This window comes from Protopterus annectens, chromosome 1.part1 (genome assembly GCF_019279795.1).
Source record: "Protopterus annectens isolate FY-2018-M chromosome 1.part1, PAN1.0, whole genome shotgun sequence".
Lineage (NCBI taxonomy): Eukaryota > Metazoa > Chordata > Ceratodontiformes > Protopteridae > Protopterus > Protopterus annectens.
Genome location: NC_056726.1, coordinates 1,196,431,205 through 1,196,458,116, shown reverse-complemented (window position 1 = coordinate 1,196,458,116; position 26,912 = coordinate 1,196,431,205). Strand labels below are relative to the sequence as shown.

At 42.0% G+C, this 26,912-nt stretch overlaps 1 protein-coding gene across 1 annotated transcript in view; it reads left to right on the top strand.

Moving 5' to 3' along the window:
• LOC122815911 (glutamate receptor ionotropic, NMDA 2D-like) overlaps positions 1-26,912 on the top strand; it is a 1,415,655-nt gene that overhangs the window by 695,877 nt on the left and 692,866 nt on the right. The window contains 1 exon segment of the mRNA XM_044088769.1: positions 4,870-5,081. Within this exon segment, the coding sequence (XP_043944704.1) occupies positions 4,870-5,081 (212 nt within the window).

Below are 26,912 nucleotides of genomic sequence, written 5' to 3'. Positions count from 1 at the left end.
AGCTGTCAAACAGCAATGCTTCTCCTCAGCAATCACTAAAGCACACACCAAAAGCAAAACCTAACACCACACATAAGCCTACACCCAATGATCCCCCAAGAACAAAGCCCGTAAAACAAGTAAACACTTTACCTTGTACTCTTGTCCTACAGGATTTATTGTGTGACACATAGATGCCAATTGCACCAGGCTTGTCAAGGAGAAGAAAATGGATCGTTGACTATCTGGAGCTAGGATGTGCAGTATGAAACACTGAAGTCACTGCACCACAGGTACCAATATGATTCTAGAATAGTCCATGAGGGTGTAAATTATATGAGATTTACCTTACTGGACTACATGAAAAGAGACATTATAGTTCTCTTTGAATATGTGTCACAAACAGGTACGTATTTTGCATTGAACAGCATTCTACCTTTAACAAGGATGATGCCACAATATGAAAATAAATTATTGATTTTACTAATTGGCTTAGTTTCTTGTGTCACTCCACAGGCATCCAATATCTATCAACATGGGATGGCATGGTTAACAGACCACATTGATTTGCTAATGATGGTCTGGACCTGTCCCCCTTGGCCTTTTGAATATTGGCTAAAGCTTTATCCACCATCTTAGAGTGTTTTTAGGCAATGTCAGACTGACTAAACTATTAACATAGCAAAAAAAAAACCTTAAGGCATTACTGTTCAATGCTAGGAGCCTAAACTAGAAATTCCATACCCTACAAGCTGTCTTCACTCGGGAGAAATGTGGTCATCTGTGCTTTTACTGAGACTTGGTTTGAAACTGTAGAAAGTACTTAAGCAGTGCAAGGCTACAGTGTCTTCCACACATTCAGGCCAACAGCAGCACAGATGAGGTGAAAGGTAGAGGTGTAATGATCTACTTTACCAACAAATACAACTCTAGCTTGGATAAACAGGATAGTGCCTTGGAGTTCATCCATGTCCGGGTCTACATAAACAAGGTTACTTACTATGTCCTGGCCAGCTAAATGTCTCCGGCTATGACCCACAATAATCACAACTTTTACCTAGGCTTACTAGAGGCACTCACCATCCAAACAAATACCCTATTCATGTGATACTTTAACTACTCCTCTAAACGTTGGGAAACATACACTGCCTCTAACTCACAAGAACACATTTTCCTGGACTTTATCAACACAATCAAATTGGACCAGGTAGTGCACACTCCATCCAAAGGATCAAACATACTGGACCTACTACTAAACAGCATGGGTGAACATTGCACCTCCCCTTTGTCACATCCTCACCGGTAAGTTCAGACCATGAAGCTGTTTCCTTTGAAATAAAAATCAACCCAAAAATCCCAACTAAACTCTTAATAGTTAGGAACTATTATAAAGCAAACTACATCCTATTAAGCAATAGTTTCTCAAAATTCACAGCTCCTGCAGACCCTGGGAACACAGCTACCTTTGCAGAATTATCCATAGAAGCCCTGAACAAACATGTAAATGGCTGCTTTAAGGCTGCTGTACCTACCAGAAATAAGCCCAAATCAAACACCACTGGTGGAATCCTTATCTTTACAGGGTATACAACAAAAGAAAAAAGTATGGCCAAAATCAGAAAAAGCAGCTCTCATAGAGACAAGACCTCTCTGATTCAATTAAAGAAGAAACTAATAAGTCTATTAAGAAAAGCAGAAAAGGCCATTTACCAGGTCAGGACAGTCTGCCAATCTAAGGACAATCATAAGGCCTTCTTCAGCTATGTCAGGAACCTTAAAGTTAACACTCAGCTGTGTGCAGAACTGGTGGTAAATTGCACAACCTTCACTGACCAAAGTGACATAGTTAATCTACTGGGTAATAAATTTACCTCTATCCTCACCCCCACTCCCCTCGCTACCCCCAGTGAAATCTCTTCTAGCATATCCCCCAACTGTCAACAGGGAGCAGGTCTTGCTGGCACTCACTAAGGCCAAAAACACTGCTTCAAAACCCCCCAACAATATCCCTAGTGGCCTGCTAAATAGCCTAAAACATGACCTAGGAGGACCACTTGAGGCAATCTTCAGCTATAACCTCAAAACAAGTTACATGCCAGGTAAATGGAGAGCTGCAACAATCATCCCTCTTCATAAAAGTGGACCATCAACTAGCTCAGTAACTACAAATCTATCAGTCTGTCAAATCTAATATTCAAAGCCACGAAACAATACCCCACTCAGGTATTATTGACAAACTCTCAGAACTAGGCATAAATCCCTAGATAACACTCTGGATTGCTAGCTGTCTCACAGATACGTCGTAAGAAGTTAGGATCAGTGAGACTGCTTCCACTAGGAGAAGGTCAACAGTGGAGGATCGCCAGGCTCCATTTTGGGCCTGCTCCTGTTTGGCATCTACTTCTCAGAAGTCAAGGCTAATGTTAAAGGCCTCAGGCTAACTAAATTCACAGATGGCTATAAACTGGGAGTTATCATAAATTCCCCCATGGCAGTGGCATTCTACAAGATGGTCTTACACAAAAAGACATGACTGGTGCCAAAGTCATGGATTAAATCTCAATGTGAAGAAATGCGTTATAGTGATCTTTGGAAAATCATCAACTCAAGCTAATTACATCATCGATAAAACACCCTTAAGAGTTAACCTGGTAATTAGGAATCTGGGAGCAATTTGTCCTTCGCCCATCATGTAGCCAAGATAGTAAGAAAATCATCCTATGTCACCCAATTTATAAACAAGGCTGTGCCATCCAGGTCCAGGACAGTTTTAGTACCACTCTACTCAACCATTATCAAACCCATCATTGAGTACAGTACCTCCTTTGGCATATAACTAACCAGGAACCTTCAACAGCTGGAATGTTCTCAAAGGTTCTTCACCAGGAGAATCCAAGGTATAAACACCTGTCTTTAAGGCCCTATCTCTGTATTCAGTCTCCTACAAGTTACTGAGGGATGATCTATGCCTGACATATAAGAATCCTATGATCCAGCTCTGATAGATCTCTTGCACATCCATAAGACAAACAGCCCCAAAACACTACATCCAAGGACTTGAACTTTGCCTCGACATAAATAAAACATGCTGCAGAGACTAATATGGTCTCAAAGGTTCCCCACATAATTGAATAAGCTTCACTTCCACATGAAGCAGGGTTCATACCTGACCCTTTTCAAACAAAACCTTGATCATTGATGGAAAATTGTAAATTCACCCCTGGTTAGGCCCCTAGGTCTCTGATGATCAGAGGTTGACACTAAGTAAATTAACTAACATACCCCCTATTTAACCCTTAGCTACCTCCTTACTAACATACCCCACCATATAGATGTTCGAGGTACTAGGGGCAAAACTGGATTGGCTTGCAAGGCTAGGCCTATAAACACCCTAGTGGTTGTTAGCTTAGTATGTACCTAGTCTGTATGTCTGTTTTTTGGAGCTTTTCTCCCCAGGACTCCATTGAAAACAGGTTCTTTTAGGCCCAGTGGACTATCCTGGTAAACCAACTGCAAATAAATGAATGAATAAATAAATAAATAAATAAATACATAAACATATGTTCCCGTGAACCTTTTAACCTATTTATCAACATTTAATATCACAATGTCCAGGAAAATGTGCTTACTGTCCAGTAATATATGTTGACATACAGACAGTATCAAGAAGAACACCAGGGTACTAAACAAGGTTTTCTTACCACACAAACTCATTCAATGAACTGTTCTGAATATTAATGAGTCAGTAAATCATCTATAGCATTTTTATAACATATCAAGTTTTATTTAACATATATTATATATGTTTGTTCTGAGCTCTGAAGGAACAAAACACTGTCTAAAATGGAGCTATTCTTAGTGGGCAAAATGCAAATAAAATGTTTAGCAAACTACTTCATGCCCTGGCTCCTTTAAAATGTGCTGGTGTTGAACACATTGGGATCAGAAGTAGCTAGGATGGGCAAAGGGTTCAGACATCCTGGCACAAAGTGTTAGGGGTGTGGTGAGATCGATAGATGCCCATCAGTGAATAGTACAGTGCCAGCTTCCACCTCCATAACAGTATTTTTGAATACTGGTATAGAAATGAATGCTGATACAGTTTTTTTCCCTTTTCAGTCAGGTGTGGTCTAGGTTGCAGCAGGCCATTTTTTGCTCCTCAGCTCAGAGATGAGAGGCGGAGATTGTGAAGTATGGACCAGGCTTGCTCCTTAGTGTTGAGGAGTACCAGACTGAGAACAGACTTTTATTTATTTATTTATTTAGTTAGTTAGTTAGTTATGCATGTATGCATTTTTTTTATTTTTGCCGCTTGACTTAACAGTTGAGGGGTGCCTAACTGGAGAACAGCCCTGGGTAGTAGATAAGACAGCTATAGCTTTGCCAATATTAAGTATGTAAGTGCATTTTTTGTAGCCATGTTAAGTCATAAAACTGAGTCAAAGTGAAAGGATGATTAGTTAAAATTAAATGGACAATTCTGCCGGAGGCTGAGAATACTGAGTATGTCAGCCCTGTATTTATCTGTAGCACAGTTTGAGTACAGACCTCTTTAAGCTGCAAAGAATATAATGTGAGTAATACTTGTGAATCTAGTGAAAATAGAGGAGATGCTGTCTGCCTTTAACCATTCATTGTGAGAGGAACAAAGGACAGCAGCAGAAGATGAAGTATGCACATAGTCTTTCTTGGTAAATTATGGTCTGAATTTAAATGAAGTTCATTTTTTGTATGAGAAAACAAGTCTCATTTACTTTGCTGCTCATCTACTCATGTTTTAGGTGTATGTGTAAAGTATTTTAACATTGACTAGGGAACTGCTGCCATTTGGTCATCCTGATAATAACAGATTTGTTTTTTTTTTTCTTTTTCACTTCTTACAATATGTAGGTTGGAAGAATGGAGCATGGTGTCCTGCAGTTGAAGTATCCTGTCTGGTCACGGTATGGCACCTTCCTTCAGCCACTGGATGATGACCAACACCTAACTGTGGTCACACTGGAAGAAAGACCCTTTGTGATAGTAGAGGATGTAGATAAAGATACTGGGACATGCATTCGGGACTCCGTACCCTGCAGAAAACAGCTCAACAAGACCGTAAAGTATGTATAATTCATCCATACTTCTATATACCTCTTAAATTTTCTCTTTATCTCTTTTTCCTCTGTCTCTGTCTGTCAACACTGTTGCCCTTATTGCTTGTTTTCTGTTTTGAAATATATTGGACCGCCTATATTCTTTTAGTTTACTACTGATTGAGTCTATACAAAATATGTTATTTATTTATTGACATTTGTTAACTGAGAAAGTCCACTGGGCCAATGACCCATTTTCAGTGGAGGCCCGGGGAGAAAAGCTCAATACAATCACAGAAATTTTTATATAACATCAGCTTAACTTTGAAAGTCAAGAAAGTTTTTACACACTGCAAACTGTAGTAGATATACAAGACGAATACATATTTAGAGGTATACAATACAAGAAAAATAAACCCGGTGTGTTAGATTTTTAGTAATTCTGTTTGTATATTCTCATAAGTAAGAATACTGTTTAATCAATTCTGTTTATTCAGCCACAGAAATAAAGAAAGCAAGAGAGATTGGATTTGAAGACAGATAGTGTAAACTGCAACTATATTAAGTTAGTAAAAGTATTTGTGGTGTATAGTGGCCAGAGCATTTAAGGTGGTTTAATTATATGACAAGAACAGACAAGGTTACTGAGATAGTGTTCTTTTAGTGCAAATTTGAATGTTTTTAAAGAGTCTAGTTGAGTAAGAGAGAGCGGGAGCACATTCCAAAGTTTGGCAATGGCATGGGAATAGAGACATTGTCCAGCTCTTTTGTTGGGTTTAGTTATGGTTAAGAGTTGTTTGTTAGAGGACCTAAGATGCCAAGTAGGGGTGTGTGTTTGTATTCTAGTTTGAAGGGATGGGCAGAAGTTTAGATTATTTAGTAGTCTGTGGGTGAGAGTAAGTTGTGAGTAATGTAAGTAATGAGGGAACTCAAACCAGTTTATAGATTTAATGGCCAGGCAATGATGTGTGCGAGTTGGCATGTTGGAGACAAACTTGGCTATTTTATAGTAGCACGACTGCAGTTTGTTCAGGAGAGATGTGTGTAGCTTAGTGAAAATGGGGCAACCATAGAGGAGGGAGGGCAGAAGTAGACTATAAGCTAGTTTGAACTTGATAGACTTGTCCAAATAGAGTTTATGCCTATAGCGTTTGCCAAGCTTAAAATGGGTCTTTTTGATTGAGTTGAGTATATGATTCTCAAAGGATAGTTTGTCATCAATTGTGATGCCAAGTTGTTTGTCTGTTTTTACAATTTCAATTTCCGTATTGTTTTGAGAGAATATTTTAAAGTCTAGAGTTAGAGGTTTGGTTATGAAGAGTAAAAGTTTTGATTTTTTTGGGATTAAGTAGCAGTTGAGCTTTGTTAAGCTAAGATTTGATGGAAGTAAATGCATTTTGTGTTAACTTTAGGAGATCTGAGATGTTGTTAGAAGATGTAATTATTGTTGAATTGTCTGCGTATTGAATAAATGTACTTTGCGGGGATGCTTTATGGAGATTTTATGTTAAAAAGCAAGGGCCCAAGAACTGACCCTTGGGGAACGCCCGTGTTGTTGAGTAGGTAATCGAATTGCTTACTTTGCCATATAACATACACTGTAAAGATACAACCAAAATGTAAGTGGATAAAGCAGAATTATTGATATCTTCACCAGAACAATGAAATGGAGCAGTACATAAAGGTAAGCCTAATTAAATAGCAATTATTTTTCTATGATCCATAGTTATACACATATACAGTATGCTAATTAATTTACAGATGTTCATCGTGTTACATTGCTGTAGTCATCACTATTGGGTTATCCTGCCGTCAGGCGGTCCCGCAGTCGGCCCGAATTCCAAAGTCTTGGTCCGACGTCGGTTGCTGTCACTTCTTCCCTGACATCAGTGCACCAGGGGTATATAAGATGCATCTGACGCCATTTTCTTCAGTCTTTCTTGCCGCGCGGTGCCCGAAGCAGACTCCTCAGGTTTTCAAATCGAATTTCAGACCAAAGTCTTCATAAAGCTAAGTACCCCGTTGGGAAACCTTTTCTTGCCTCAGTCCGATGTCAGAAAAAGTTAACAATTGCATTTCTTGTGGGAAGCAAATACCTCATAAGGACTTTCATTCTTATTGTATTCCTTGCCTAGGCCCAGACCACGACGCCACAGGTTGTCGGTTTTGCACTAGGTTTAATAAACAAACTATTAAACGTCGGTTTGATTTCGCCCGACATTATTTTGGTAGGAAATTTAATTATACCATGCCGTCAGAGCAACTGACGACCGGAATGCATAAAAAACGCAAAGATAAAGACAGGCAGCCGAAATCCAAACCGGATTCCGAGGCCTCTTCTAGGCCAGTCACCGGTTCTCCGGTTTTCAGTGAGGTGCCTACGCAGCCCCTGATGACCGCTGATTTGGAACCCCAGGTGACATCCGATTCTCAAGCAGAGATTACTAGGCCTCAACAACCTTTACCTTTAGGCCCTTCCGACTTTATACCTGATGGAGATTCCGGTGCAGATGAAACGCCTTCAGTTACTGAAGGTGTCTTCAGACCGACTACACTCACTATTAAATCCTATGCAAAACTGAAAACTCCTTTAAAACCAAAGAAGACTGCACAGCAGTCTCCTGTACAAGGCCCCATGCCTAGGAAACAGCTGCTTAAGATGGCTGAAGACCTAATTACTCTTATCAGGGGATCCCATCCGCCTCCTGATAAAAGGCCAAGGCAGGAGGAGGACTACGTTTCCTCTGACCAGGTTTCAATTTCCTCAGACTCTTCTGAGAAACAGGAATATTCCTTTCCCCCTTTCCCCCTTATGAAGATTCTGATGCTGAAGAGTCTATCCCTTCTGCATCTCCCCCAGAAGACTTCTCTTTTGGGGAAACCTTATATACTATGAGGGAACATTTCCACTGGGAAGGCCAGGATTACTCTGCTTCTAAGAAAAGGCTCCGAGAGTTCCTTTTACTAGCCCAGCACAGACCGCTTGAAATTCCACCTGTGTTAGACATTGTGGATGATATTTATTCAGAATCTAGCCTTAACCCAGACTCACTACCTCCTGTACCAGCCAAACCAGACAGATACTACAGAGTTCCTGACTCACACAAATTCCTGTATAAAAGCCCTGTTGCTGACCCAGAAACCATTTCCCAGGGTCCCAAAGGGGTTAAAGCCTCTACTGCTAAAAATCCTGTGCCCTCTGAAAGGGATTCTAGAGCACTAGACAGCTGGGGAAAGAAAGTATATACCTCAGCTACTCACATGCTGAAATATCAACAATATCTGATGGCTCAATTAAAACAAAAAATGCTCGCACATACAGACCAGCCAGATTACAAGGAAATGCAAGATTTCTTGCATTCAGCTGAACAAGTGGGAAAACATACCTTGCCATGTGGATTTGATTCATTGGAAGCTTCCTGTAGAGCAGCAGTGACAGGGTCTGTCATACGTAGGCATGCTTGGTTAAAAGAGCAAACATTACCTGAACATGTTAAAGGAAAATTATTGGATGCACCCTTACAGCAGGATGTTTTATTTGGTGTAAAAGCAGAAGAAGTTTTAAAGAAAATGGAGGATAAGGCAAAATCTATGCAGACGATCAAGGATTTCTTACAGGTTCAACCTCCTCGTTTCAGCAGAAATTGGCAAACAAAAAACTGGTCCTTTCCAGCTTCTGCCAGACCACAGAGGGGCAGATACAGACGCCCAAGAGACAGAGGCCAGCCACAAGGCTCTTACCAGCCTCAACAATGGAGTGCCACAACTGAAAAAGGAGGAGAAGACAGGTCTCAAACTACCAGAAGACAAACACAATGACTTTCCCCTCAGACTACCAAGCAAAACCCTCTTGGCAGCTCCCTTGGGGGGAAAACTAGCTCTTTTTGCAGACAATTGGCACAACATCACAAAAGACAAATGGGTCCTAAATATTGTATCTCAAGGATACAGATTCCACTTTCACACTTTACCAAGGATAAAAGGAATGCCAAACCTGCCACCAAATCAATGGTCAGAGGCTCAAAAGCAAATTTCAGGTCTCATGGACATGAGAGCCATTCAACAGGTTCCTACACAGGAGCAAGGACAAGGATTTTACTCAAGACTGTTTCTAGTTCCCTGAAAGGACAAAGCCTGGAGACCCATTCTGGACCTCTCAATTCTAAACACATACCTGGAAGTACCCAAATTCAAGATGCTAACACTACAGCAACTTTTTCCCATGCTGGGCAAGAAAGCTTGGCTAGTAACGTTGGACCTCAAGGAGGCATACCTGCATGTCCCTATCAGACAAAATTGCAGAAGATACCTCCGATTCATTGCAGGTTCAACCCATTACCAATTCTCTGCACTGCCCTTTGGCTTATCTACTGCACCCAGGGTCTTCACAAAATGCTTGGCACCAGTAATTGCATACTGCAGACAAAGAGGGATTCAAATATATCCATACCTGGACGACTGCCTTATTCATGCAGAAGGCAAGGACATTCTATTAAAGCATCTGGCGTTTGTCAAAAACCTTCTCAGTTGCCTAGGGTATACAGTAAACAAAAAGAAATCAAAACAAGTACCCTCAAAAGACATAATATTCCTGGGTGCCAGTTTAAAATACAATGGCCCAGATGGCTTACCTCATGCCAGACAAGCAAAGACAACTGACTCAATACTTCAAAATGTTGGCAACAAAGACCCAACTCCCTGCAAGAAAAATTCTGCAGGCTTTGGGATTCATGGCATCTTGCATACTACTAATACCATTTGAAAAACTGCATATGAGGAAATTACACTGGTATCTGAAAAGTGTATGGTCTCAACACAGCCACAGCTTGGAAACAATACTTCCACTCATTCCCTGCCTTCAACAGGATTTTCTATGGTGGGCTCAGGCATGTCACCTCAACAAGGGTCAGCCTTTCACCTTACCCACAGCCAGGCAAGCTATAACAAAAGATGCATCGGATTATGCCTGGGGAGCACACATGGCAGGACAGTGTATTCAGGGCAAATGGCCTGCAAACAAAGGCATCTACATATCAATCAAAAAGAGATGTTAGCTGTACAAAATGCCCTAACAGCTTTCAAGGACCTCCTACATCCAGGACAACTCCTAATAAAGACGGACAAAACCACAGTGATGTGATACATAAACAAACAAGGGGGCACACACTGCTACCCCCTATGCAGACAAGCAATGACCTTATGGAACACAGCACTGACCTACCAAGTTCAACTACAAGCACAATTCCTGCCAGGAAAGAAAAACACACTGTCAGACGATCTAAGCAGAAACATCACAGAACCTCACGAGTGGAAACTAGATCCACAAGTATTCGCAATAATAACTCAAAAATGGGGGAGCCCAGGCATAGATCTGTTTCCTTCCCCCCAAAACTACCAACTATGGAAATTTTGCACAAGGACATACCACACACTAGCTTGGAAAGTGGACATCCCCTCATTCAGTTGGAAAACATTGACAGTATATGTGTTTCCTCCACTGTCTCTTCTGGCAAAGGCGCTGCTGAAAGCCAGATTAGAGAGGCCACAAATGATTCTCATTGCTCCAGACTAGCCACGCCAACACTGGTATCCAATACTAAAGAACATGGCTCAAGGCCCACCATGGATTTTGCCTACAATTCCTCACCTGCTCACTCAGCAAAACAATCAGATTCTACACAGCCAGCTCAAGACTTTAAATCTGGCTGCATAGCAAATTGCCTAAATAACCAGTCACCACTCCTCTCTAAAGCTGTGATGGACGTCATTCTGGAGGCCAGAAGGCCCAGCACCAGGAAAGTCTATTCAGACAAATGGAAAATATTCTGCGCCTGGAACCAGGCTAAAGGCCAAAATCCCCTTGTCCCAAATATTCCTCAGATTCTTCAATATTTAATGGAGATGTTGCACAAAGGACTTTCCTTCTCATCTATTAAGATCCACGCCTCAGCTATTTTAGCTCAATACAACACGGATCCTCCTATATTTTCACATACATTACTAAGACAGTTTCTCAGAGGGGCTAAGAACAAAAGACTGCCCCGGAGAGCACCAACACCAACTTGGGACCTCAACTTTGTTCTGGAAAAGCTAACACTTCCGCCTTTTGAACCAGCTTTCACTGCTGATCTACAATTCCTATCATGGAAAACTGCCCTGCTGCTAGCAATAACTTCAGCACGAAGAGTCTCAGAACTACAGGCCCTTATGGCAGTGGAGCCTTTCATCATTTTTCATCAAGACAGAGTCTCTTTACGAGCTAACCCTTCCTTTATGCCAAAGGTGGTATCCAGTGTGGCCCTAAACCAAACCATTCATTTGCCCACCTTCTATCCAAACCCCCAAAACAAAGGGGAAAGGCTCCTACACTCTTTGGACATTCACAGGCAATTACGTTATTACTTGGATAAAACTAAGGCTTTCAGAAAATCTGACCAGCTCTTTGTATCCTATGCTGCAGGATCTCAACGAAAAGCTATCTCGAAACAGACCATTTCAAAATGGATAGGACATTGTATCCATTTCTGCTACACACACCATGGGAAATCTGTGCCTGGTAACATCAGGCCCCATTCCACCAGGGCGACAGCAACATCAGCAGCCTTCCTCAGAGGGGTACCAAACAAGGATATTTTGGAGGCTGCCACTTGGAGTTCAGTGCACACCTTCACCAAGCACTACCACTTACCTCTATATTCTAAATCCAGAGCTGGCTTTGCCACTGCAGTTCTGCAGGGCATACTAGCCTCTCCAAACCCTGTTTAGTTCCACCACCCATCCTTAGCTTTGGGATTCAACCCAACAGTGATGACTACAGCAGTGTAACACGATGAACATAGTACAGTTTTGTAGCTACCATAACTGTAGATGTTCGAGTGTTCACACTGCTGCAGTCCAGGTTACCCTCCCTCCATCCCCTCTGAACTAGTTGGACTTATCTATTCCTTTCTATCCTATACAACCTCTGTGGTGTATTTGCTTGTGACTGATGGTATTGTTTTATTTTTATATGTATATTTCTATATAGCAATTTATATTGCCTACCTATTGGGGGCACCTGACATCTGGGGCAAGAAAAACTGAAGAAGATGGCGTCGGATGCATCTTATATACCCCTGGCGCACTGACTTCAGGGAAGAAGTGACAGCAACCGACGCTGGACCAACACTTTGGAACTCGGGCCGACTGCGGGACTGCCTGCCGGCAGGATAACCCAACAGTGATGACTGCAGCAGTGTGAACACTCGAACATCTACATTTATGGTAGGTACAAAACTGTACTTTACTGAGACAGATGCAAGAAAGGCCATTATTTATCATGACATGAATTACTCATGAAGTAGCCATTGGAGGGAATTGTTTTGGAAATTAATAAGTGTAGTACTCTGTCTTGGAAACACAAATACCTAGGTAATTACTATAGATTTCTTTACCTCACTTACAAAGAATCATAGAGTTTAAGAGCTAATGATGTCTCCTTTTCTCACATGCTCATCATGTTACCCAGAGAGATAAACAGAAGTCACTTGTATGTATGGTAAAAAAAAAAAAGGAATGCACTCTATTGTTCAGTTAGAAAATTTGCAAATAGTTTATCACTTTGTTTTGAACATTTTAGGAAACACAGTGTTAAACAGGATTTCAAAATTATTATTGTTATTGTTTGTTTGTCTTTGTTTACTGGGAAAGTCTGACTGGGTAATGCCCATTTTAATATGAGGGCCAGGGAGAAAACCTCCATTTGTTTACATTGTGTTATACTTAAAAGGGTACCAAAAATATTAAAAGGGTACCAAAAAGTGAAAAATTACACCTGTTTTTAATGTTACGCTACTGCCATCATGAAATTGCATCACTTGCAATCCATGGGTCCTATTTTTAACACATCTCCATAAAACTTGCTTCGTGTGCTCAAATCCATTCTTTAATCACTTCTACATTTTTAATTCTATAACTTCCATGCCTTTCTGTACGTGTATAACTCTATAACAATTTTGCAGTCTTTTTTTTTTCTTGGATTGTATTGCCCAGGCACATTATTTTACACTTACAATGACACAGAGTACTGCTATATCTAGTCCATCTGTAATGTCACTGATTCTGCCACAGAAGCTGACCGGTCCTGGAACTTAAACTAGTTGTCCTGACTTGTATATTCCCTTATTCCACTATGCATTCCACTTGCAACTATAATTTTCTGTACATCCTATATTTAATCATATGTGACAGCATGGGTAAATATCAAACTCATCTAATTTCCATAGTAATGTTTTCTGAGGGAGTATATTAAATGAGCAACTACAGTCCATGCTAATCCAAGATTGCCATCCACCTGCAAATATACATCTAGACTGTATCTTGAAACAACTCAATTGCTGTAGCAAGAATGCTATCAGAAATTTATTTTTGTTTGTATTTAAATGACAAAAAGGACATCATAATTAAATTAAAAACAGTAAGAACACAGATTTAGCAGAATAGTATCTGCTGGAAGCCTTTCTTGGTTTAGTTAGCATTGTTTTCATACATAAATGTTGTGTTGATGCTCCTACTGCGTTTATAAAATCTAGGCCGGCTGAATCAGTAGCATTTAGACTGGACTTATATTTTCATCTTACCATTCTGGCATCTAACTTCTCAGTTGTGCTTTCTTTCATAAGTACATCCATCACTTTTGTAATTTGACCATGAGTCAGTGTACAGAAAATAACCCCTGCTTCCTTAACGCCATTCCAACTGTCTTCTTTACCAATGCATTCCTCAGTTTTTTTCTCACCTAAATGCCCATTGTACCACTTCAAGTCTAACAATACATTTCAGGGTGTTGCATCTTTAAGCTGCATGTGATGTATATCCTATAATCCTTCCTTTGACCCTTTCAATTTTCACATTTTTGCTGATGACTCTAGTCAAAATGCTCAGCTTAATGAATGTTCAAGGTCATTCATAGACAGTGGTATTTCTTTTTGAAAAAAAAAAACCTTAACATAGCAAATCTCTTCCCCTTGTGTACTTATGTTTTCAAGAATATGCCTTTTGTGTGGTGCACAATTAGGCCTGGGTATCTAAACTCAGATGAGTACAAATGACAATAGGCTAAGACTCATTTTCTGGTATTCAGTGGAGATAAAAGGTAGCAAACAAATTATAATCAGGTACATAAAGTCATTTCTTTTCCTTTTACATTGTTTCTTTCACTGCATAAAGAAACAAAAGCATGGCATGGCAATAAGTATTAAACGTTTTGTATTATATAATAGTATTATACAAAAGGAAACCTGGATTGTATTAATTGTTTGCTCTCTTTTATGAGAAAATCAGAATCAGAAATACTTTATTGATCCCACAGAAAATTGCTTATGTTACAACTGCACAGATAAATGTAGGCTAAACACATATGCTACATAATCAGATATGACAGATACTATACTCACTTATGTTACACCACATATATAACTGCAATGCCTGACATAGGTACACCGTTGATCATAACCAATGTATTAGATGAGTTTGATACTACATATAGCAGCGGCATGAAAGGGGGAGCAGTTCATGTTAATTTACACTCACAGTAGGATATGGTGTATTATCAGCCATGGTGGTGCAGTGGTTAGTGGTGTCGCCCCATAGTAAGAGGTTCTCCAGTTCAATTCTTGGCTGGAGGACCTTCTGTGTGGAATCTGCATGTCCTCCCTGCAGTCAACAGAGATTTAAAGACATGGTGTGGGTGTGTGCCATCAGTGAAGGTTGGGCACTGGGCTGGGAACTTGACATTGTAAAAACACCACTGCCAATTGATCTGCAGACCGGTGATCCACTATGGTGACCCCTAACGGGAGAAGCTGAAAGATTAGGATATGGGGTATTGCACATTATGGTACTTTAAATAAGGTATAGCATATTGCACAAAGGATAATTACAATGATGATTAATATTGCACTGAAAAAAGAGAAATAAAAGAGAGGTAAAAATGATGGGGGGAAAAAGGAAAATATGGGTATGAGTTTAACATTGCACTATGTGGTCTTCTTTGGTAGTGGAAGTGGTGCTAAGATGGTAGGAAGCATTATAGAGTCATGGCTGTGGGCAGAAAGGATTTACTGTGATGTTCCGTGCAGCACTTTATGCTCATCAGTCTGCTGCTAAAGGAACTTCTCTGTTCAGCCACCACTCTGTTGAGTGGGTGGTCAATATTTTTCATGATGGACTTTAGTCGTGCTAACAATCTTCTTTCAGCCACGGTTTTGAGGGTGTCCAGTTCTTCTCCAACTACTGAGCTAGCCTTTCTTACCAATTTATTGAGTCTGTTTTCCTCCGCCTTCTTTATGCTACTGCCCCAACATGTCACTACGAGGAAGGTAGTGCTGGCCACTACAGTCTCACAGTAAAAATGCAGTATAGTGTTACCAATTCCAAAGCATCTGAGTCTTCATAGTAAGTGCAGTCTACTCTGTCCATTTTATATGCCACCTGTGAGTTTTTGGACCAGCCCAATTTACTATTCAGGTGCACCCCCAAATACTTGCAGTCCTGAATGATCTCCTTTTTAGCCCCCTAATTGACAGAGGGATCATTAGTGGATGAGATTGTGACTTCCCTGGATCTACTACCGGTTCCTTCATTTTACTGATGTTCAGCAGCAACTGATTAATCTCATACCAGTTCACAAAGCTGTCTGCCACCCTCCTGTGTTCCTCCTTGTCTTCATGCCTCATACTTCCTACTATGACTGACTCATCCAAGAATATTTGCATTTGTCAGCACTCAGTGTTATAACTGAAGTCTGTGGTACACAGGGTGAAAAAAAAGGTGATAAAACTGTCCCATACATTGCACCAGTGCTACATAGCACTGTGTCAGACACACAGCCCTGCAGTTGCACATATTGGGGCATATCGTTCAGATAATCCAAGATCCATGAAACTAAGGGAGAATCCACATTCATCACTGACAGCTTACTCCCCAGCCTGTATGGTTGGATGGTATTAAAGACCCTTGAGAAGTCAAAGAACATGATTCTGAGGGATCCTCCTTGTTTGTCTAGGTGACTGTATGCTCTATGCATACGGTGGATGATGGCATCTTTGACCCCTATCTTCTCCTGCTATGTGAACTGAAGGGGGGTCTAGGTCTAACCTAACCTTGGGGAGAAGTACTTCCAAAACCAGCCTCTCAAGGACTATCATGCAGTGTGACATGAGTGCCACAGGCCTGTAATCTGAAGTATCCGCCGGGCATGCCTTCTTTGGAACCAGAATCAGGCAGGATGTTTTCCACAACATGGATAGCCTATGGGTACTAAGGCTCAAGATGAAGCTCCTGAGTAGCACCCTCCACGCTGCAAGGTGCGACCTGCACCTGTGGGCTAATGCCATCAGGCTCCATCACTTTTGTAGAACAAAGTCTTCTTAGTTATCTGATCACCCGGTCCTCTGACAGGATGATAGTCGAACTACTAGCCTCTGCTTTGCCGGCCAAGGTGGGAGTATGGGCAGTTTTTGTTTGTGCCATATCATCCGGATGTGATTGTTTACCTTCCTTCCCCTTTGTTGAACAGTAGAGATTTTGGGGGGTACACAAAGAATGCATTTTGCTATCTAGAAGGGCAACTTCCCTTTGCAAGTGGGGACCACATTGTATGTTTGTCTGGTGAGTGTTATTAAACCTATTAGAGAGCATGTTAAACTCATTGGCTCTACCTTTACTCCCCTCTGTCACAGTTACCAGACTTATAGCCAATAATGGTCTTCATCCCCTCTATACTTCTTTGTTGTTGAACTGTTGCATTTTTTGTTCTAACTTCCTCCTGTATCTCTACTTCCCCTCCTTAATCCTCTCAGTCAGCTGTTTCTTTACCATTTTCACTGTGTCACCGTCTCCATACCTAAATGTTCTCTTTTTCTCATTCAAGAGGGCTTTGATATCCTTGGTGATCTATGGCTTGTTTGGGAAGCAGCGTACAGATTTTAAGGGTACAGTGGTAGCCACACAGAAGTTGATGTATTCAGTGACACAGTCATTAAGGCTATTGATGTTTTCCCCATGAGGCTCACAAAGAGTATCTCAGTCTGTGGTCTCAAAGCAGTTCTGAAGGGTTGCACTGTCTTGCCTCATCCACTTCCTGACCCTCCTGATGGTGGATGGCCACATCTTAACCAGTGGCACACAGATGGGAAGAGGGTGAACCAGTCTGTGGTCTGATCTTCCAAGTGGTGGGATAGCTGTGCAACTGTATGCTTCTTTAGCAATTGCATATATTAGGTCCATTGTTCTGTCCTCCCTGGTGGGGCAGATGACAAATTGGGAGAAAGTACTGAGCATTCTGTTTAGGGAGACATGGTTAATGTCCCCGGAGATGAGGATAAGAACATCCAGATGATTTGTTAGGAGTCTTGAAGAGACCAAGTGGATGATGTCACATGCTTTTGTAGCATTGGCTGACAGTGAGATGCAGACTGCAATAGCAACTGCATGGGAGAACTCTCTGGGCATCTAGTATGGACATAGCACCACTGTTAATAACTCAATGTCTGGTCTGCAGATACGGTCTTTCATTATTATGTGTCCAGGGTGGCACCAACACTCACTCATGAAAATCTCAAGCCCCCCCCTTTGCTCTTCCTACTTCCAGCCTGGTCTCTATCTACCTTTACACACTGGAAGACATCAAAATATTATGTATCAGAAAAGCACATTAAACTGCATTCCCAGAATTCCCTTTTGATTCTAACCAGCACTATGAGCTCATCCATCTTGTTGTTGAGCGACCTAACATTGCCCATGACAACGGCGGGGAGATGCTGTTTGTACCTTCTTCTCATTGCTTCCTTATTGCTTCGCTGATGTCCATTACCTACCTTCTACTTACCATGTCTTTTCACTCCTCCATGGCACCCCCTCCTCCTTCTTAGTTCCCATGGTATGTCCATAAGGATGCCCATCTTGGTGATGTTGTGCTCAGTTGCTCAAGTAGATAGTTTTGTTCATGCACAAGTGTCCTGCCTGAAATACTATCAGACCTGGCCTTTGAGGCCTTCCTTCTCCCAACACAACCCTTCATCATTGTTCTTGTTGCATACAGTTGCTTAGGGTACACTTACTGCCTACAGGAAATTCATTTAAAGTGTAACACTAGTTAAATTCTCTGCTGTGCTGCCTTATTAGTTTCCTACTCACAAACACCAAAGGAACTTCCTGCCATGTTAGTTTTCTAGCTTACCACTATCCAACGTAGTCAAGTTTCCTGTTTTGTTATCTCAGTATAAGACCAGTTGCCAGGAAGCCTGATTACACAGTGCAGTTACCCATTCAAATTTCCTGCTGTATTGTCTTTTTTGCATTCCTACTCCCCAATACCAACTTAAAATTCTGCTGTGTTACCTTTATAGCTTTCCTACTCCAGACACCATCTGATTTCTTGTAAAGTCACCACAATATATGACCTATTACCAGTCACAGTCCAACATTTCTGGAACCAGGCCTTCCTCAGTTCTGACGGGGCGCTTCTTCTCGGTTCTAAAACTATTATTTCTTGTAGTAACATGTTTCACTGCTTCTTTTCCTCTCTGAAGTTTAACCCACTAAAAAAAAAGAAGTTATATACTCACCATAACGTTCCATGTTAGTAGTCCATCTCACCCTTCATTTTTACATATGGGTTCAGAGCCAATCCTCAGCTCCGACTCAGCCGATTTACAAGCTTGAAGACTTCTGGTTGGCTCGTGGTTAAGCAGGTATCCCACAGTGCACCAGTATGTTTGCTGCTCACTAGAAGAAAAAACCCATAACAGACAAACCAATACTAAAGGGTCTCCAACAAAAGATAACCAAATTATTATTGTTATTATCTCCAGATCTTCCAGGATGGGGGTAGGAGGGCAGGTTGGTAAAAATGAAGGGTGAGATGGACTACCAACATGGAAGGTTATGGTGAGTACATAACTTCTTTATGTTGTGTAGTCCAATTTCACCTTCATTTTTACATATGGGACAGCGTCCCTAGCGCCTTATTCTTGGGTGGCTCACTGGAAAATACTCCTAAGCACCGTGGAGCCAAAGGATGCTCTACCCCTGGAAGCTAAATCCAATTTGTAATGTGTAATAAAAGTGTGAGGGGTAGCCCAGGTAGCTGCTGCACAAATATTATCAAGTGGGACCCTGGCTTGAAAGGCTGCAGAGGTCGACAGTGACCTGGTAGAATGAGCCATGATCCTGCAGGGTAAAGGACTGCCCTCTAAACTGTAGATAAAGGCTATGTAACTGGAAATCCAGTTAGATAGTGTAACTTTAGAAACTGGTAAGCCCAATCTGGAGTCAGAAAAGGAAATGAATAGTTGATCTGATTTCCTAAATTCCTTGGTCCGTTGTAAATAAAAACATAGTTGTCTATGAACATCCAGCTGATGAAAACGGTATTGAGCTGCATTACCGTGATTAGGGAAGAAAACTGGGAGTTCTATGGATTGCTTTAAGGTTGCAGGGGAACAAACTTTGGGGGAAAAGGAAGGATTAGTATGCAGTGACACCCTGTCTTTGTGAAAGATCAAATAAGGTGGCTTAACAGACAAGGCTTGTAGCTCCGAAACCCGTCTAGCTGACGTGATAGCTACCAAAAACAAAGTCTTCTAAGACAAAAATTTCAATGAAGGTGAGTGGGAAGGTTCAAACGGGGAAGATGTCAGTTTGGACAATACAAAATTTAAATCCAAAGAAGCTATATGTTCTTGCAGTGGTGGTCTCAAAAGAGTGATTCCTTTCAAAAAGGTCTTGCATAGCTTATGAGACATTAAATTGTTATCTGGAAACCCTAAGTGAAAATGAGAAATTGCCGCCAATTTGACTCTGATAGTGGCAGCTGCAGCTCCTTGTTGAAAAAGCTCAGACAGAAATTCTGAAATCACAGGGATAGACGCAGTGTAGGGATCTACATTCATTTTCTGTGCCCAAATAGAAAATCTTTTCCATTTACTGCCATACAGCCTCCTAGTTGAAGGTTTATGGGAGGACATAAGAATATGTGATACTGAGGATGATACATCATGAAGCCTGACTAGGGATGGAACTGGAGCAGCCGCGCTGTCAACTTGAGGGTGTGGATTGTCCAGGAGAAGAGGCTCGAGGAAGGGGAACCAGACCTGATGAGGCCAGTAAGGAGCAATGAGGATCAACTTACTTCCCAGCCAACTGGCTTTCTGAATCACTTTGGGAATGAGAGGAAATGGAGGAAAAGCATACAGAAGTCCCATGGGCCAATCATGAGCCAGAGCATCTCTGGGTGTCTCCCCCGGAGGGGGAATGAGAGAAAAATAGCTGCTGCATTTAGTATTGACTGGGCTGGCAAAGAGGTCACAGCAAGGCTGTCCCCATTTGCGGAAAATCTGTTCTGCTGTTTCCTGTTTCAGAGACCACTCATGAAGCCCAGCTGAGCTTGTCGGCTATCACGTTGGTCGTCCCTGGAATGTGCATTGCAGCCAGAAAGCGCTGGGAAGAAATCGCCCATTCCCAAACTTGCATGGCCTCTCGACAGAGTGGGTAAGATCTGGTACCACCCTGTTTGTTGATATACCAAACTACCGACATGCTGTCTGATTGTATTGCAATAGACCCGAGAGGAAGAGGGTCTTGAAGTGCTTGCAATGCCAAGAACACCGCCCTCATCTCCAGAACATTTATATGCAGGTGAGCCTCGTGTTCTTGCCATGTGCCTTGGACAGTCCTGCCGAGATAATGCCCCCCCACCCGATCTGGGAGGCATCCGTGGTCACAGTGGCAATGGGTTGGGCAGGAACAAAGGGGGCGCCCATGATTAACTGGTTGGGGGCTATCCACCAAAGAAGGTCCTTCTTGCATGAATCCATCAGCAGGATAGAAGGACTCAGCGGGATATATTGGAAGGACCATTGGGAAGACAGAAGCCACTGGAGAATTCTCATGTGCAACCTGGCTAATGGTACTAATAGAATGGTGGAAGCCATAGTCCCGAGGAGCTGAAGAACCCACTTCACTTTGACCTTCCTCAACGGGAGAAGACATTAAATCTGAGAGATTAAGTTTTGTGCCCTGTCGGCGGGGAGACGAGCTGTCATGTTCACTGTGTCTACCTCTGCACCTATAAAAATCACAGATTGAGAGGGCAATAATGCAGATTTTTCCCAATTTATGGAGATCCCTAACTGAGCACAAAGTTGAATAGTGGCGTCCCTGTTTTGGAGGAGTAGATGCCTGGTGGGGGCAGTCAGGAGCCAGTCATCCAAATACGGAAATACCTGGAATCCCTGACGTCTCAGGTGAGATGTCACTACTGCCATGCATTTGGTGAACATCCTGGGGGCTGTGGTGAGACTAAAGGGCAGAGCACAAAACTGATAATCACTGGCTCCCAGCCAGAAGCATAGATGGCTCCTGGATGCCTTGTCCATTTTTATATGGTAGTAGGCATCTTGGATATCTAGAGAGCACATCCAATAGTCTTTCCCTAATAACAGGAGTATTGACTGCAGAGTTACCATCTGAAACTTGTCTTGCTTCACGGATTCATTTAAACTGCTGAGGTCCAATATTGGCCTCCAATCTCCAGTTCATTTTGGTACTAAAAAGAACCTGGAGTAAGTTCCGGATCCTATCTGGTCTGCTGGGACGGACTGGATGACTCTTTTTAAAAGCAACTTGCTCATCTCCACAGTTGCCTGATCCCTGTGATTGGGTGGTACATCTGGGATCTTCTTGGGAACAAACGGAAGGGAAAAGGGTATGATATAGCCTCTGGTAACAACTCTTTGTACCCACTTGTCTTGAGTGATATTTAGCCAGGCTTCTGGATACAAAGAAATGCGACACCCGACCGGCCCCAGAGAAACGCAGTCGGGCCTCACATCAGGAGCACTGATAAGGCCATCCCTGAAAGGAATCACAGCCTTGCTGGTATTGCGGACTGCCCTGCTTCTAGGGTGACGTCTCCCATTTCTTCATCCTCTGCCTCTGAAGGAGAGTTCACCCTGTGTGTCTGGAAAGACCCTCTGGGACTTTTTTTACCACATTTTACCACCCCGTTGACCTTTGGAGTATGGTCAAGAGGGAACAGTAAAACGTACTCCCACGGCAGAAAGTGTCTTTCCTACTTGCTCACACCAAGTGAGTGTGTCCTTCATCTTAGAACCAAACAATGAGGAACCATCAAATGGGGCGTTGGTGAAAGTAGACTTGAACGGCTCCGCAAAATTACACAAGCGCATCCAGGAGTGACGCCTCAGGGCAACTCCTGAACCCGCTGCTCTATTCACTCCTTCAGCCACATAGGAGATAAGCCACATGGAGGAGTTAACTATAGAATTTAAGGTGGACAACTGAGAAGAAATCTTGTCAGGGACTCCCTCAGTACATGCACCTTGTAGAGAATCTCCTAACTCCTTGAAGAGATCCCTCTGTAATCTCGTGAAGTGAGTGAGATAGTTCAATGATCGAAGGGTAAATGCCGCTGAACTAAAGATATGCTTCCCAAATCTGTCCATCTGTCGAGAATCCTTATTTGGAGGATGAACAGAGGAGGAAGTCTCTGCCAGGTCCTTCTTTGTGGCCACCGCCACCACCATGGCATCTACGGGAACGCCCTTAGACAAAATCTCTTTACCAGGAGGGGCAGACAGAAACATATTAGGTCTCCTGGGGACTGGCTCCATGGCATCAAGAGTATCCCATACCTTTTGACTTAGTAGATCCATCAGTTCGCAAAAGGTGGAGACACCCAAGAGACAGAAGGTTGAGACCCGAAAGCCTTCAGGTACACTGACTCCTCATCAGAAGGGTTGACAGTGGGCCAGTTACACCTCTGCTTAAGAATCTCCAAGATGTCCATGAATGAGTCATCATCAGAAGATGACTTGGGGGACCCTTCTGACTCCTCGAGGTCAATGTCTGATGCCAAGGACTCATCCTGGGAGTCAACATGTTTCCTCTTACATAGCCTCTTCTGGGGATGCTCCTCGAAAGGACATTCCGGGAATGCCTCGGAAGAGTGGGGGCCACCAGCCAATGGCTCCTGAGGCTGAGAGTCTCTGCTGTCTCCGCGGAGAGTAGGGGCTGAGATCAAAGTGGATGCTCTTGGGGGAAGAGTGCTGGTAGAGGCTGGAGAATGAGACAGTGCGCTCCTCATCATCTCAAATGCCGACCTCTCCGGCTCCGAAGACCTCCCCCACTTCGAAGAGACAATGGTTGATGTCGGAGCCAGAGCCATCAGCTCCGAGATAGATGCAGGGTCCGAGATCACGCTGGCCAATGCACCGAGAGGAAGGCTAGGAACTGAAGAAGATCAATTCCATCTCTCCCTGCTGGTGCTGACAGGAGAGCTCGGTCTAGAAAAAAATAACAGGAGCCCCTGTTAACTAGCAGTGGAAAACCGCCACAACAAACAAACTACTTGATAAGGAAAAAAGTGCAATGGTGCCTACAAAGATCTCTAAACTGGCACACAGGATACCAGACTAACAACAAGTTTAAGCTAAGAATGCAGCAAAAAGGGCAAACAACACTACTGCCTAGGATAATACCACTTTACAACACAGTAATAACTGTAATACAAATTTTAAATAGAAAAATTTTGACACTTAGCCAGAACCAAGAGAAGCACAATCAAACTCATCGACATGGTAAATGAGATCTGGGGTTTGTACTGGTGCACTATGGAATACCTGCTTAGCCACAAGCCAACCAGAACGAGCTTGTAAATTGGCCGAGTCGGAGCTGAGGATCGGCACCGAACCCATATGTAAAAATGAAGGTGAGATTGGACTACACAACATGAAAAACTTCTGAATTCTGGTTGTGTTACATCAGTATCCTTCCCACCTCCAGCTATAGTCAGCCATTGTGAAGAGCAGGCCTCCAAGAGATCTAGTGTTAAAAAGACAAAACTCTCTCAAGTTTAAGAGGGCTCACTTACAGGTTACTTAGAGAAAATAACTTAACATACTGTTATATATCTTCACTGATCTTAAACACTTTAAAAAGCACTAAAAGCACAGAAACACTTAAACGGACATGGAGCAGTTGTAGCATGCTGCTGCAGGGCCCGAGCCTGTGCAAAAAAAAAAAAAAGAGTGTTATTTAGAAATGATACCTCACATTGCTCAATACATAAAAATGATAAATAACATTTAAGTATGCCCCAATAACAAAATCAATACTATCTTCCACCCAAAAAATCATGCTGGGCTTCCTTACATTTCAATGAGTGCAAACATTTCTCTGTTTGACTTTTCAGGCAACATACATTCCTTCTGTCTGATGTTGTCTGATCCCAATCCCTCCATGCCACATGCTCCAGGGACCTTAACCTCATTACCACAATAAACAGAACATGCTGGAGGGGCAGGTTCCTAACCCAGAGACTTCCCATACTCTGAAACTTCCCATTCATGTCAAGCAGAGCACTTCACTGGCCCTCTTTAAGAGAAATCTTGATGAGTGGGTAGGCAATAGGAAGTTCACCCCAAGGATCACTTCAGTGGCATTGCTTGACAGGGGCACTGGGAACTAACTTTGGGCGGCATGATGTCAGGGAATCTTTTTCGGCTAGGCTTATATAGGCTTCAGGGCCATTAGCCTAGTACAAACCTATAAGCCTATGAGAACACACACACACACACACACACACACACACACACACACACACACACACACACACACACACACACACACACACACTGCTATTTGACACACTACATGCTGCTCAAGAAAGGCACAAAGAAACTGATACACTGTTAAGGACATATAGACACACAGGCTCTTACAAAATGTCACACAAAAACTCACATGTACGCACACATACACACACACACACACACACACACACACACACACACACACACACACACACACACACACACACACACACACACACACACACACACACACACACATCAGATCCACCATCATTTGGTGAGTAACAAATGTACAGTGCTTTCAGAGACCAGGTCAGGACTGTACACACACATGCATAACAGCAATTCATTAAGCTTTTAGGCTGCTCAGGCATGCATATGTAAACTACCTCATTTAGATGTGACCATATTCAAGGGTTTGCATCAGGTTCTTTCTCCCTATTGGCATGAAAGAATTACCATCACCTATGCTGGGTGATAGTAGATATGATCATGCAGCACTGTTACAATGCACTATAATTCTTTGTGCAAATAGGAGCAGCCAACTGCCTTTCAAACCGTATACTCAGGACTGTTATATTAATATTTTAGCTCACAGTGTTGCTCAAATGTATAAAGCTAAGCATTACATCAGCTTGGAAAGGTCATTGATTGCCTACATTTCTGGGACATTCTTGCAAAGCAGTCTGGTAAAAAAAAAACTTCACATCCTATTGCCTAACATGACATTATTATTGTTTTTACTTCTTATTTATAGCATAATTATGCCCATAAATAGAGAAAAACAACATTCTAGTGGTCCTCTTGATGTAATATGCCTGACATGTCATGTATTCTACAACATGGATTACGTCATGAATGAAACAATAGTAATTCTTTGGAGTTAAAAAGTTGGAGCTGACACAAAAATAAAATAGCCTATTAGTAGATTCACTCCAAGGTTATACATGTTTTAAACAAAATAAAAAAGGATATATACACTATGACTTAAAAGAAAAGTTGTTACATGCAATAATTAATTTTTGGACCTGCTTTTTTTTTGTATTGTCTTTATTGCTTTCCAGTAGATAGATAGATAGATAGATAGATAGATAGATAGATAGATAGAAGATAGATAGGTAGACAGATACCTTTTTACTTGTGAGCTGAAAAGAGCTAGCAGCCCAGTATATGCATGCTAAAGAGGTTCTTTCAAAATTTTTATACAAAATAATACCATAACTTTTTATCGAAGATTATGTAGGTGAAAAAAATTGCTGGTGCATTTTTTTTAATCCTTCACTTTCTCTTGCTTCAGGCCTGTCTTAAACACACATACTCACTGATCTGTTCCCCATCCAGGGTCACAATCATCCCATTTATTTTCCCAGTCTGAGTAAGAGCCCTTAAGGCTAATTTTTCCCCTAATAAAGTGAGAATCCTGTACGTCTGTTGTGTCTCCTTTTTTGTAGGAGTTGGACATGGTTTTGGCAAACAAGGAAGACTGACAGTTAGAAGAATGTCCACTTTCTAACTAATTCCATCTCCACCATAACCACTGGCTTCTCATGATGCTGTTCTTGTAAGGATCTTCCCTGACATGAGAGCACATGCCTTGGTAATGCTTTTCTGCCTTACATGGGGTGTAAACCACCCACTCCAATACCTTCTGCAGGCTGTAACCCAACACTTATGTTGGGGCCATTGATGCAAGAGGCAACACTGTCTTTTGTCCCCAAGGACAGGTAACCCATTGATGACCATGTACTATCACACTCCCCTGACTTGATTCAGCACTTGGGCCACTAGGTAAATATTGGTCTTCTGATTTGTAGTCAGGGCTTCATTCGTTTGAAGTCCAGGGCCAAGGCAACAACCAAACCTGTTGTGAGTGTGTCCCAGCACATAGGCAAAAGGTATCAATTGGGAGATTTTCTTAAATTCAACCATTACTGTTGTCATCTGTTTAACTGTACATAAAGTTATGGTACATAAAGTACTTATGTAACTTTCTAATTAAATGACTTGAAGAGAAGCACATTGGATATGAATACTTTTAATCCCTACTTGAATATTGTAATTACCATCTGTACATTGTCTATACTATTCAAATATAATGTTATATAAAATTTTTGTTATTGTATTTTGGAGCTTTTCTCCCTGGGCCTCCACTGAAAATGGGTCTCTAACCTAGTGGACTTTCCCAGTCAACAAATGTCAATAA